General features: G+C 38.6%; 2 protein-coding genes across 3 annotated transcripts; both read right to left on the bottom strand.

The window, feature by feature from the left end:
* Positions 1-418: 418 nt before the first annotated feature.
* sufu (suppressor of fused homolog (Drosophila)) lies at positions 419-6,293 on the bottom strand. Of its 2 annotated transcripts, none has more exons than XM_033979881.2 (12): positions 5,933-6,293; positions 5,412-5,546; positions 5,034-5,170; positions 4,286-4,428; positions 4,098-4,183; positions 3,888-3,960; positions 3,624-3,780; positions 3,446-3,548; positions 3,021-3,155; positions 2,659-2,797; positions 2,281-2,349; positions 419-2,191 (listed from the first exon to the last, which is right to left on the bottom strand). In XM_033979881.2, the coding sequence occupies exons 1-12, from the start codon at positions 6,079-6,081 to the stop codon at positions 2,102-2,104; spliced, it is 1,416 nt and encodes a 471-aa protein (XP_033835772.1). In that variant the 5' UTR covers positions 6,082-6,293; the 3' UTR covers positions 419-2,101. The 2 variants fall into 2 exon arrangements, with proteins under 2 accessions (XP_033835772.1, XP_033835774.1); XM_033979883.2 differs by having other exon boundaries at positions 3,624-3,777.
* Positions 6,294-10,056: 3,763 nt separating this feature from the next.
* Positions 10,057-12,010, bottom strand: mettl18 (methyltransferase like 18). The gene is made up of 2 exons (XM_033979886.2): positions 11,755-12,010; positions 10,057-11,101 (listed from the first exon to the last, which is right to left on the bottom strand). Exons 1-2 carry the CDS (start codon positions 11,872-11,874, stop codon positions 10,157-10,159), a joined length of 1,065 nt encoding a protein of 354 aa, XP_033835777.1. The 5' UTR covers positions 11,875-12,010; the 3' UTR covers positions 10,057-10,156.
* Between the last annotated feature and the right edge of the window lie 34 nt (positions 12,011-12,044).

Genomic DNA, 12,044 nt, shown 5'->3' with positions numbered 1-12,044 from the left:
AGCTATTTATGACATCATTCTGATTTTCTTCAGCTTTCTTCGCCCGTCTAGTCCATTTGGGATGGCAGGGACGTGCACAGGCATTTTGAGGGGCAGGTGCTCCTCAAAATGCTTAAAATGAACTTATCCACGGGTTTTAAGTAAACAAAAAAGCTTTTTTTTTTAGCTTCTTTAGAGATTACTTTTAGGTGTGTGTGGCTGCTTAGGTTTAGCAGCAAAGCTTTATGCATAGGTGTATGAGCTGAAAGACCAAGAATATTTTTTTTTAAATGAGAGAGCAATAAAGGAACATGTGAGGGGGTATGTCCTCCAGGAGTTTTTTGATGTGGGACAGGACTCTCAATAAGGTCATTAAAAGGAAATAAACATGAAAAAGATGTCATCATTGTATATTAAGAGAATACAAACAAAAACCGTCCCATGTTGTACATACGTAGTAACTTTATTCTCTCTTATTTGTATGGAATGGTTAGTGTTGTTCAGAGAGGTTTGAGTAAAATTACTTTTGTAATTAAAAAGGCACTACGGAACATATAGGCTACAGGTCTGAATAATGGCAACACTGATATACAGTCATACATCTCTTGCAAAAAATTCATACAAAACAAACATGATGAAAGAAAAGTGTTTTTTGAGGTTTGTAGCAGAGAGACAAACGTGAGAGAACTTTAGTATTAAGAGTAAAACATGAATATCCAGCATTGCTCTAGGCCTATATTTTACACATCACAAATAATATAAGCCCTCGCGGGCCGTGCTTCGCACTCGGCCGACCCTGCACTCCCTGTGGGTGGCGCTGACGCGCCACTTGTCTCTGTTTCATTGCGGCGTTGGGCTGCAATGTCAAAAGACATTGGAAACGATAATGCACAAAATGCAAAAACATGGGTTTGGGGCAACGAATGCATAAAATGCAAAAACATGGGTTTTGGGCAACGATGAGTGCATGGGCGAAGCGATAGGCCCTATGTCCTGTATGGGCTCGGGCTTAGTAATAATTTTAGCAAAAACAATATATCCGATAACATTACGATTACATATTATACGTTTTTTGAAAGCTCTCGACAATGGCGAATGATGGGCGCGTCACGCTGACATGCTAGCATTCGCCATGGTGTCGGGGTCCGCCATTGACCTCCCATTGACTTCTATTCATTTTAGCAGTAATAAATATGGCTAAATATGTGCTTGGATAGGGCTTGATGCCAGGAGTGTGTTTGGGGACATTGAGTCAATGGGCGAGGAGTGTGTTTGGGGACATTGAGTCAATGGGCGAGGAGTGTGTTTGGGGACATTGAGTCAATGGGCGAGGAGTGTGTTTGGGGACATTGAGTCAATGGGCTTCGAAGACAGTCTGCAACAATGAGGCATGGGTGCTTGGATAGGGCTCGATGCCAGGAGTGCCTTTGGGGACATGAGTGCTTTGTGCTGCCTTTGTCAACCTTGAGTCAATGGGCGAAACCCATTGACTCAATGTTGACGCTGACAAGAACAAATATACATATCCCACGCCTACGGCATGGGTTGCTAGGATAGTGGAGTCAGGGCAAGGGGCGATGGGCTTCGCCCATTGACTCAATGTTGACGCTGACCTGCTAGCAAGAACAAATATACATGTTGCTAGGATACAGGAGTCAGGGCAGGGGGCGATGGGGGGCACGAAGTTGTGCGCGAAGACAGTCTGCAACGATGAGTGCATGGGCGAAGCAATAGGCCCTATGCCCTGTATGGGCTTGGGCCTAAATATACACAATAACTGTTGGCTGTACTCCACCACTACAATAAATAAGCATCTTTATTGCTTGGATCAAAAGTCTGTTGATCACAAGATGCACGATAATGTTGATAGGGAATTGAACCTCTGACCTCAGAAGACCTTAAGACACCTCACGGCTAATACTGGTGTTTTCAGATCACTAGTGTGAGAGCTTAGCATTTTAAAAGCAGCAAACTACAGAGAAACGCTGTTGGCACTTATATAAATGCAGTAACAATTGTGAGTCGGCACGTTGCATTTCTCCGAGGATTTATCAGTCTTGTGGTAGAAAACACCCTTTTCCTATTCATTGAGTCCATTCAGGTGTACCAGCAGTCATCTCTCTCACTGCAGTGGATTATCAAACACAGAATCCGGAAGAACTGAAATTTTCAACTTCTTTTCTGGCCAGCTGTACTCCTTAGGTAGCTTTGACTGTAAAAGAGAAAACAATGTTGTGTTTTTTACAAATCTGCATATGAATACGTGGTATCTAATGCTATTCAGGTATGACATTCACTTACTTCCTCGTGAGTGTTTAGATCTCGAATTTCACTAAGCATCTGCTCCACAAATTCTTCAGTCAACAATATCTAAGCAGAAAAGAAATTCTTACAACTCACTCTTACATAATAGATAACTTTATGGTATATCAAAGTGCCAGTTTCACTCTTACTCTGCCTCTTGTATATTGCCTGCACATATTTAACATATTTTACCTTGGATGTATATATTCAAATGAGTATACTTCTACCTTCTTTAACACAAATATCTGGCTATCTTTACTCTTTGTAATTATATTGTAATGTGTAAGCTACTATATCCAATTCATTTCCTTTGTGGATCATTAAGTTAGTCTAAAGTTAGTATTTAATGTATCTTCTGTTTCTGTGAGCAGGCACCTGGAGCCATGGGCCATGAGCTGCGTATGGATGCTCTTCAGTTGCAAATGCTCCTTCCACTCCTGTTGACACAAACGTTATGGCTGTGTCTCCATTGATGCTTTTAAAGGTAAAGTGTCTCCCATGTAGCAGTCTCCCTCTGCCAAATATATAAAACAAAGACACTTAAAAGATGTGGGTTGTAAAGTTAGTAGTGTATAATTTGAAGTTGATACACTATTGTCAGTCAAATTGCATAGTATAAAAATCACAATTAGCCAAAAGCAGAATTGACACATCCAATTACCTCACAGGTAAATGTAAATAATCCACAATCATTAAACTGAGTAAAAATAAATTAAAATATTGAAAATAACTCGTACCGCAAACAGAGAGGAAGCAGTGTGCCTGACTCCTGGTTGAATTTTAGATGGACACTCTCCAGTTGTCGTGTTCGAACAAGCTCATGTGGAACAATGGCTGATGAGCTCTCACTCTCCAAGCTGTCCTTTCTACTTCTGTAAAAAAGGTAAAATTTTGGTTAAAGGGATAGTGCTCTTCCAGCAGTTATGTTATATGTAAGAGCATATAGTCTAAACATAGGCTTAATCAGGTCTAAAATAGGAATAGAAAATTTACCAAAGCAAAATATAAATTGGACTGAGAAGTGAGTACTGTGCGTATGCTCTTGAAATGCTCAGAAGTTGTTTACAATCACCCACAGCATAATTAAATACATCAAAGCTGGAGATTTTTACTTGGACTTTATAACATAACAGACCAAAACAAAGAAACACAACACACTTACTGAGGTCGGTCGTGGTTCTGCCTCTGGCCACTGATGGGGGGTAAAGCTGGCTTTGTATTAAACTCAAGACCCTTTCTCAGAGTCTCCCTTATTTGTTCTGTGTCTGTCAGAAAATAAATGTTTTTTAATCGAAAAATGACCAAAACAATATGAAGTGACCAAGTGTATGTTGTAAAACCTTTATCTGAGAGTCTCCGTGGCTGAGACGCGATACAGATAGATCGACTGTCCTCCTCGTCCTCTGGTGGTCGACTCAAATCATCCCACACACACTTAGCACTGACCCCACTCAGGTTAGAGCCTTCTGCCTCTATGCCCTGGTCCACTCTCTCCTGCTTAGGAGAGCAACAAAGAAACGCAATCATCAACACAAGCAAGAGCTACATACAGACTTAGAGCTATACAATGTAAGTTCAAGCTACAAAACTTAATTAAGCCTTACTTGTAGGTGTGGATCAATGTCAAAAATAGTCTCCCCTCGTCTCATGTCAGTAATGAGCCATGGACCTCCAGCTCTGTTCATAGATTTAAAAAATATATATATATATATGTGAACGCATTTTACCCCAGAAAACCACACATTATTATGCCTAGGGATGGCACAAATAGTTTAACCACAATGTTTGACTTCGTTAGGCCACAGATGACTCACACTCGCACTCCACGCATCAGCTCCAGTATGCCCTGCCCATTCCACTGTTGGGCTGCCTGCAGCTCTTCTGTACACACACCTACAATCTACACAAGACAACATCTATGTTTGAGTGCCCAATGTAAACTAACAACTTATAAATCTAAACAAACATAATACAATGTAAATGTTAACAACAGACAACCCACTTGTAAGAAGCTGACTGTGCCAAATGGTGTGTGAACTGGTTGCATCTGTGGATCTTCTGTGAGCAGCATGTGTTGTATGCGGGACTCACTGTTGTCTAGAGGGCTGTGCCACGACACATGATCACCACTACAAAAAGTATTTTCTACAAAACAAAAGAAAAAATATATACAGTTTATGTCAATGAAACAATAATATACAAATAAAAATCACAGAGGGAATCCAAATTCCCATCCAGAATGAACTGAATGCAAGCAAATGGAAAGTAAACCACTAATCAGAGCATTCATATTGCCCTGAGGCTCAGCCCACCCACGTGCAAATTGACCCCAGCTGGAAAGTAGAGGAGAGTGGAAGGAGGGCCAGAGGCAGAGATTTTTTTTTTTTTTTTTTTTCATTTTATGATGTTTTAAACCTGATCTCTTCCAGATATTTAATAGCTATGCATTTTTCTTTGTGACAATGCTTTGGTGTCCTAGTAGCAATTTTTGGACATAAATATCATCCATACTTATGTGCAATACTTAAGTCACTTTACGAAGATGTTATATTAGAGTCTATTTTTAGTTTATTTTTAAGTATATTTTTTAAATTATTTTAAACTATTTATCTATTATCTTGTTTTGTGGCATGTACCATTTTCTTTCTGTTCTTTAACTGTGTGGTGCAATACTGGAATTTCCCCACTGTGGGACTAATAAATCTTATCTTATATGCATTTGTAATAAATATTTATATTTTGATTCTTACCTGACTGGAATACATAGCGGGCCAAGCCTTGCATGAGTTCAGCTGGCCATGTTGGTGGTGCTGTCTCTCCGACTTCTCTTTTAAGCCTAAATGTGAGCTCAAAGCCAAAGCCACTGGGTCCGCCAGCCCCTGCGAATCTGACACAAACAAAAACATCAACAGCTGGATTTTCATCCTCATGTGAAGCCGTAAAGCCCAAAGGGAGTGTCAAGACCAACAGCTGAATTACAATGCCAAAAGATCATTAGGCTGTTGTCACTAGGTGGTCCACAGTTAGGAGCTTTTAACATTAGCAAATAATTGCCATAGTCTGTAGGGTACTGAGGGATTAAAGGGATAGCTCACAATGTGAATAAATAAATAAAATGAAGATCTTACTCATGAACTCTGTTGTCACCATAAAGATCACTCAGTCCAAAGCTGACATAGTGCCAATGCTCCTGGATGTCTTGAGATGGGCACCCCACATTCCTATACATACTAATGTAATCTAGTGGGTCTGGTCCTCCTAACCTGTGAAACATGTTACATTAGCCCCATACATTTCTTAGAGTTTCTCAGATAATATGTCTTAAAGGCCCTTTAACATTCACACATATTTAAGTTAAATTTACACACAAGGAAAATATTGCACCTATATACATAGTTGAAGTAGTAGTAGAAACATAAAACTTTAGTACTGCACAGCCCAAATCTCGTTGTAAATCTAGTTATTTACAGCAGACGGGAGACATGCAACTACTTGTCTTTTAGTTAAAGTCAAGGTAGTTCAGGTGTAACTACTATGTACTAGCTTTAGAGCTAGCTGTTAGCCAAAACTCCAGTTAGCAAAAGTTTACTTTGTTGAACACAAGATAAACGAGTTATACTAAGTAGGTCTAACACTGTAGGATACGCACCAATATTTCACGATTGCTGTGACTTGTAGCGGGTTAGCCTGGTCCGGGTAAAGCCGCCGACATTCCCCGTATATCGCCTGCAGTCCAGGGGGAAACAGAGGCACCATTCCGTGGGCCTGGGATCCACTGGTAGGCCGTGCTTCATCCATCGCACGGCCCTAGCAAATATAACTGTCTATAAAAAACTCGAGAAAAGTGTTTCACTGAAGGAAATAGTTGACAAAAGTTCGCCAAAAGCTTAGAACAGTAATAATTTAGCGTTGAAAACTTTAGTAGAGTAAACCCTAAAACAAAAATCTCGTCCACTCCAGTGAGGAGCCACAGCCTGTTGCTCACCCGCTGTGAAAACACACACTGAGCCGCCATTGGCTACTGGGATAAACTACGTCATTAACAGACAACCAAATTTGACCAATCAGATTCAGCCTTGCTTTTTGTTTGGATTTTTAAGGTTTAATGATTTGGCAGATTTATTGTCAATCACTTTCTAGTGTAATCTGATGTGGGCCATAACATAGTTGCCTTATTTATTTATTTCGGTCTGTGCCAGGGTCTCTGCATGACTCTGATTAGATTATATGTAATAAATAAATACTAAATACTAAAACTAAATAAATGCATACACATACATACATACATACATACATACATACATACATACATACATACATACATACATACATACATACATACATACATACATACATACATACATAAGCTATAAATGTAATGCAGCAGCAACAGCAGCAGCAAGTAATAGTAACTTTTCTGGGGTTCGCTACCTACTGCCTGTGGCTTGTTTGAATGGAAATGTTATTGATTTCCCTGGAATATTCCACAGTCTGGCATTACATTTATTTATCTCCATTGTGATGCCACGTTACAGCCAAGTTACAGGTGAAATCAGTGGAAAGGCTCACAATACAAATGCACGTTTTTTAATGTATTTTTACACAATAAATATCTGTTATGTTTTATAAAAATACACTGAAAATGTATTTCATAATATATTCATATCATTGAATTGAATAAATTATATATATATATATATATATATATATATATATATATATATATATATATATATATATATATATATATATATATATATATATATATATATATATATATATATATATATATATATATATATATATATATATAAAATATATGAAGCAAGATATGTGGAATTATGTAGCAAAATAATTTTTTTCCACAAAGCAAAGGGCGGCTACTTTGAGGATTTGAATACAAAAAATAGTTAGTAGTTATTTAACTTCATTCAATTTCACTTCACTTTCACATTCACTTCAATTTTACTTCACATATTTGATGTCTTCTGTATGTATATAAAATGTGGGAAGTAGTAAAAATAAAGAAAAAATACAAGATGGTGTGTCCACGTTTTTACTGGAAGTGTATATACACAAAAAGAGAATAGCTTTAATAGCTAAACACTGTAATTGATCAGTATATATTAACAATTGGTTGAAACATTTTATGTCAGTTTTAATGACATAAGCTCACATCTAGGCCATATGTCCTTTCTAAAAACAAAAAACAAAAAAACACAAGATTCAGACTTCAGCAAACTTTATTAACACTGTAAAACATTTAAAACAGTCTGTTACAACCAGGTATAGGCAAATTGGTTAAATGCTTTTATTTAGGAGACAAAATGGTGCTATACCAAAAGAACTGAACCCATAGATGAAACCTGAACACCACCATCTATGGAATACAGTTCTCATAGCAGAGCACTTACCACCACCTCATTGTACATATCTATTACTTTGCCAAGACTTAACCATTGAGACTTATAAATAAATGTATTGAAAACAGAAACTGGTTAAGGACTAGAAAGTATGACACACTTCCCCCCTTATTTCTTGAGAAAAGTGATGCAAACATGACTCAGTAATGTTAACCTTCTTTGGAAAATTGTGTAATAGCCCCAGGTCTGATTAAAATGAGACACTACTGTTCAAACAATGCAATAGTAAATGCTATTTGCTACTTGACACTGATGACATTTTTTTTTAACTAGGCTACCTATCTCATTGAAAGGCTCTCCACGGTCACTGAAAGGAAAGTTTCTCTGGCTTTTTACCCCCTGAGTTCACTGATTCAAATTCTTGGGACAGTGCTGTGACCAGGACTTGATATGACTCATCTTTAACAACTGCACACTCCCAGGGAAAGCACTTGTGGTCATTCATGAGTGCATCTTTGAACCCTGAGACTACAGTTTGATATTAATTAACTGAGTATTTCAAGATCACCTTTCCTCCATATTGAAGTGATAGAGTCAAATATTGACCTTTTGAGCTAATAATTTACTGTTTACTTTGCCTTGAAAGGAAAACACATTCTTTTAGGATAGATGCAGTGAACGGTCTAAGGAAAGCCACACCTGAACATTTTCAGGAAACTGCTATCTCTCTGGCAGTTAGACTGAGAAGCAACCGGTTTTACAGCCTGTTACTGTCAAGGAATCTCTGAAAATAGACTTTAATCTCACCTCATATAATCATAAAGTGACTAGCAACATACATTTCCGAATGGTGTAATACAATTGTTTCAACTCATTATTTAATCTAAATCGCTTGATCACCAAGTAAAATGTAATGTATAAGCAAAATAAACAATATTAGGACACACAAACATTAAAACACACCATTAAAAATCTCTTAAGATATCATCATCTTTATAATTACCTCATCAAGTTTGTTTTCCATTTCTTGAGAATCAAAAAACTTCCTTCATAATTGTCTCCATTGATTCTGTAAAGTCAGAGTTCGTTGAACCTACTCCACGGATCCACCTCAATCAAAACAAATACTTCAGCACTGACTCAACGGCGAGCCTCCCATGCCACAGCCATCCTTGACCTGTCCACCTGCATGTCCCGTTCCCATGAATGGACACAGAACAGTGACAGGCATTCACCGTCAAGGACCTTAAATACCGGCACCTTTCACATAGCCCATTAGGCAGACTCCCTCCCTTTTTAACTGTTTATCATACCCTCCCCCTGTACGGTAAGCCTGACTGTCACTTCCCAGTAAAAAGGAAACAGTGGGAGTGAACTGCACGCCCCCTCACTGTGAATCAACACACATAACAGTTTCTGAGGAAAACCATCTGAGTTTAGCCCTGCCCTCTTGTTCCCATAAAGTAAGCAGAGGAAAGGCCGTGTCTGCAGCAGGAACCAGGAATTCCCCCACAGGCTCTGAACAGCTGTTGTGATGATGTGACCATGACTCTGAAATTGACCGGGTTACATATTCAAACAGAAACTGGCCTCAGTATTATGTTTACACACAATGGAGATACATGCACCACAGCCATAATGTAATTACAATATAATAATGGGAAATTCAAAATAAAGCACCTGTAATGGTTCAGGTGCCATGTCCAACACACATTATCTTTGCTTAATAACATTTATCAGCCATTCCTGCGTCAAAGATGGGGACTGTTGACGTAAAATTGTAATTGTTAGTGTAGATTAGGTGAGGTTTTAATCTGTTGTTTACAAAGTCAGAACAGGAGAGCATACAGAGATGGGCACACACACAGCCCATTATATTATGGCTTTATGTTTAGTCACTGTCTGTTTCTTTCCTCACCTTGGTTGTGTCATTTCACATACAAGGAAATTGGCCCTGAAGTTCTTCAGAAAATCCCAGTTGTCTTGTAACAACTTATTTCCTTGAACAAAATAGGGGGATGTGTAGAAAATGTATGTTTCCTGGTTACTTGATTACTTTGGTTTTACACATACATTAAGTGGGAGACAAGGACTCCCAGTAAAACCAACACCGGCCAGTTCTAAAATAAGTGCTAGAGACCCCATAGAGTCCCACTATTGATGTGTGGTGACACCAGAGTCCACTTTCAAACTACATCCTCAGGCTGGTGGGATAAGTTGCAATTGACATTTTGTGCTGGACTTCAGAAACAAGCCTGGCTTTCATGCTGCTGTTTGAACGCTGGGGAAATCACTAGCAAAGGTCACTGAGCCCATTTCCTTTCTTTCCTCTTGGTGCATCTAAAGACCTGTAACAGCCCCTTTAAAACATACACTTACTGTCAGACATATTCAAACTTTGCAAGCACTTAATGATATTGAGATAGCATATTTTATTGCATCTTTTAATACATAAAAATATGTATACAGTGCATGACATTGATGCTACTATATCACACTTATTATATGGCTTATTTAAACTTAAGCGCTACGATGTGACGCTGAAGTCCTTCCTCTCCATCCCAAAGATGATCTACAGAAAACACCCCTCTTTCCTCTACAAATGTTTCAAAAAGATGAAGTCCCCCTCCCACTCCAAAATAGTGAGCTTTGGTAGCAAGGTAAACCAGACCTGTTGGGGCTAATAGTTTCTGTAAGGTGTCATGTAAAGAAGGATAGTATGCTGTATTGTAAATAGTCTCTGATGTAAAAATAATATCATATTTTGAGGGTGGTGTTTCTTTCATGAGTAAAGCAAGAAACCTGCTCCAGTCACCTGAGAAGAATCTACACTTTACTAATGACGTGTGCAGAGTTGGGTCCATTGCTTGCTTCTTTTGTGGTGGGTCGCCATCTTGTGGGTTCTTTCTGTCAACGTCAACACCAGCAGTTTTGCTCTGTCCTTTTCCTTTGCCCTTTGCTTTTTCGTCTTCTTCACTGTCTACATCATCTTCATGGCAGTTTAGTATTACAGTTGGCACAGTGAGTTGCTCTATGACAGTACTGTTGTAATCTTGGAAGTGGACCTGCCTGGCTCCTCTCTTCAGTGCCAAAATCCCCAAAAGGCCAGCACCACAGCCCAGGTCCAAAACCATCTTTCCCCCAAATGTCTCTATGTCTTTTTCAATCAATTTTAACAGATCATAAGTGCACTCCCAAACTTTCAGTCCCCCCTCATAGATGCCAGAGATGAGATCAGACTTCTGCTGCAAAGTACGAGACAGGATCTCCTCCTCATCGTCTCTCTCTGAGGCTGTCTGCTCAAACACCGTCTCATTTAGGAAGTGCAAAGAAGGAAGAGTCCCAATCTGAACAGTTTCAGGCACAGCATCGATGAGGAGGAAATGTGGATCATTCGGGACTGGGTGCTCTTTTGCCTCTTTTATATGTTCGGCTAGTTTGGATTTATCTTCAGCCTGAAAAAAAACAAACAAGCTAGTTATATAAAGTTGAAAAATGTCAAAGTGCATTTAATAGGAACTGAAATTCATTGTTGTCTGCCAGTTCTTTTAGTATTACAGTATTTAGCTGCATTTTTGCCTGGAAACATGGATTAGTTTATGTTATGACAGGCAGTAGGCAGGGACGCAATTACCTTACATAATTATAGACACACAAACAATCTTTGTCGTGGACTGTTCAACTAAAGGCAAATAATTATTCGGGCCAAAGCACTTTTAACTCCACCTAGATTATCAAGTAGTCCAAGTTAATAACAGCAAGCACGCTCTCTAGTGTATGCACCTCTTCATACAGTGCTGTATATATAGTTCATTCCCACAATAATAATTAGATTTTTCAGATGTTGCAGACTTTGACTTACATAATGAATGATGTTTATAATCGTTACACGTCCATACTCAGTGGGCAATAACGTTATATTTACACAGTTATCACATCAAATAGTGTGATAACTGTGTAAGATTATGGTTATCGGATGAATATAAAAAAGTCTTATACCGACTTGTCCGATTTACAGAATTATAGTGTAAGTGGCAAGGATTTATTTTAGTTTGGTTAAGTATTGTTTATTCATTCACATGAACATGCTATTGCTAATGCTACTCACATGTTTATCAGGTTTAACGCTATGTTTTTCCTTGTTTTGCAAATCGTTGCAATCATCCACATTTGGATTTTGGGACTCCACATCAAAGTTGAAGCTGAACGACATTATTCCACTTCGCATTGACAACTAGTTTGATATGTTTCTAAATTGAATCCATACTCCACATGGCAAAGTGGACAGTTGGTGACTGGCAGAAGGCGCTTCCACTATAAATGAACTACATTTCCCATAACCAGAACGGAAAAGGAGAGTTACGAGTTTAAATTATTAATACCTTGCAACATTAAATC

Source organism: Periophthalmus magnuspinnatus, chromosome 15 (genome assembly GCF_009829125.3).
Source record: "Periophthalmus magnuspinnatus isolate fPerMag1 chromosome 15, fPerMag1.2.pri, whole genome shotgun sequence".
Lineage (NCBI taxonomy): Eukaryota > Metazoa > Chordata > Actinopteri > Gobiiformes > Gobiidae > Periophthalmus > Periophthalmus magnuspinnatus.
Note: the sequence above shows the minus strand (reverse complement) of the source record. Positions and strands in the feature narration are given on the sequence as shown.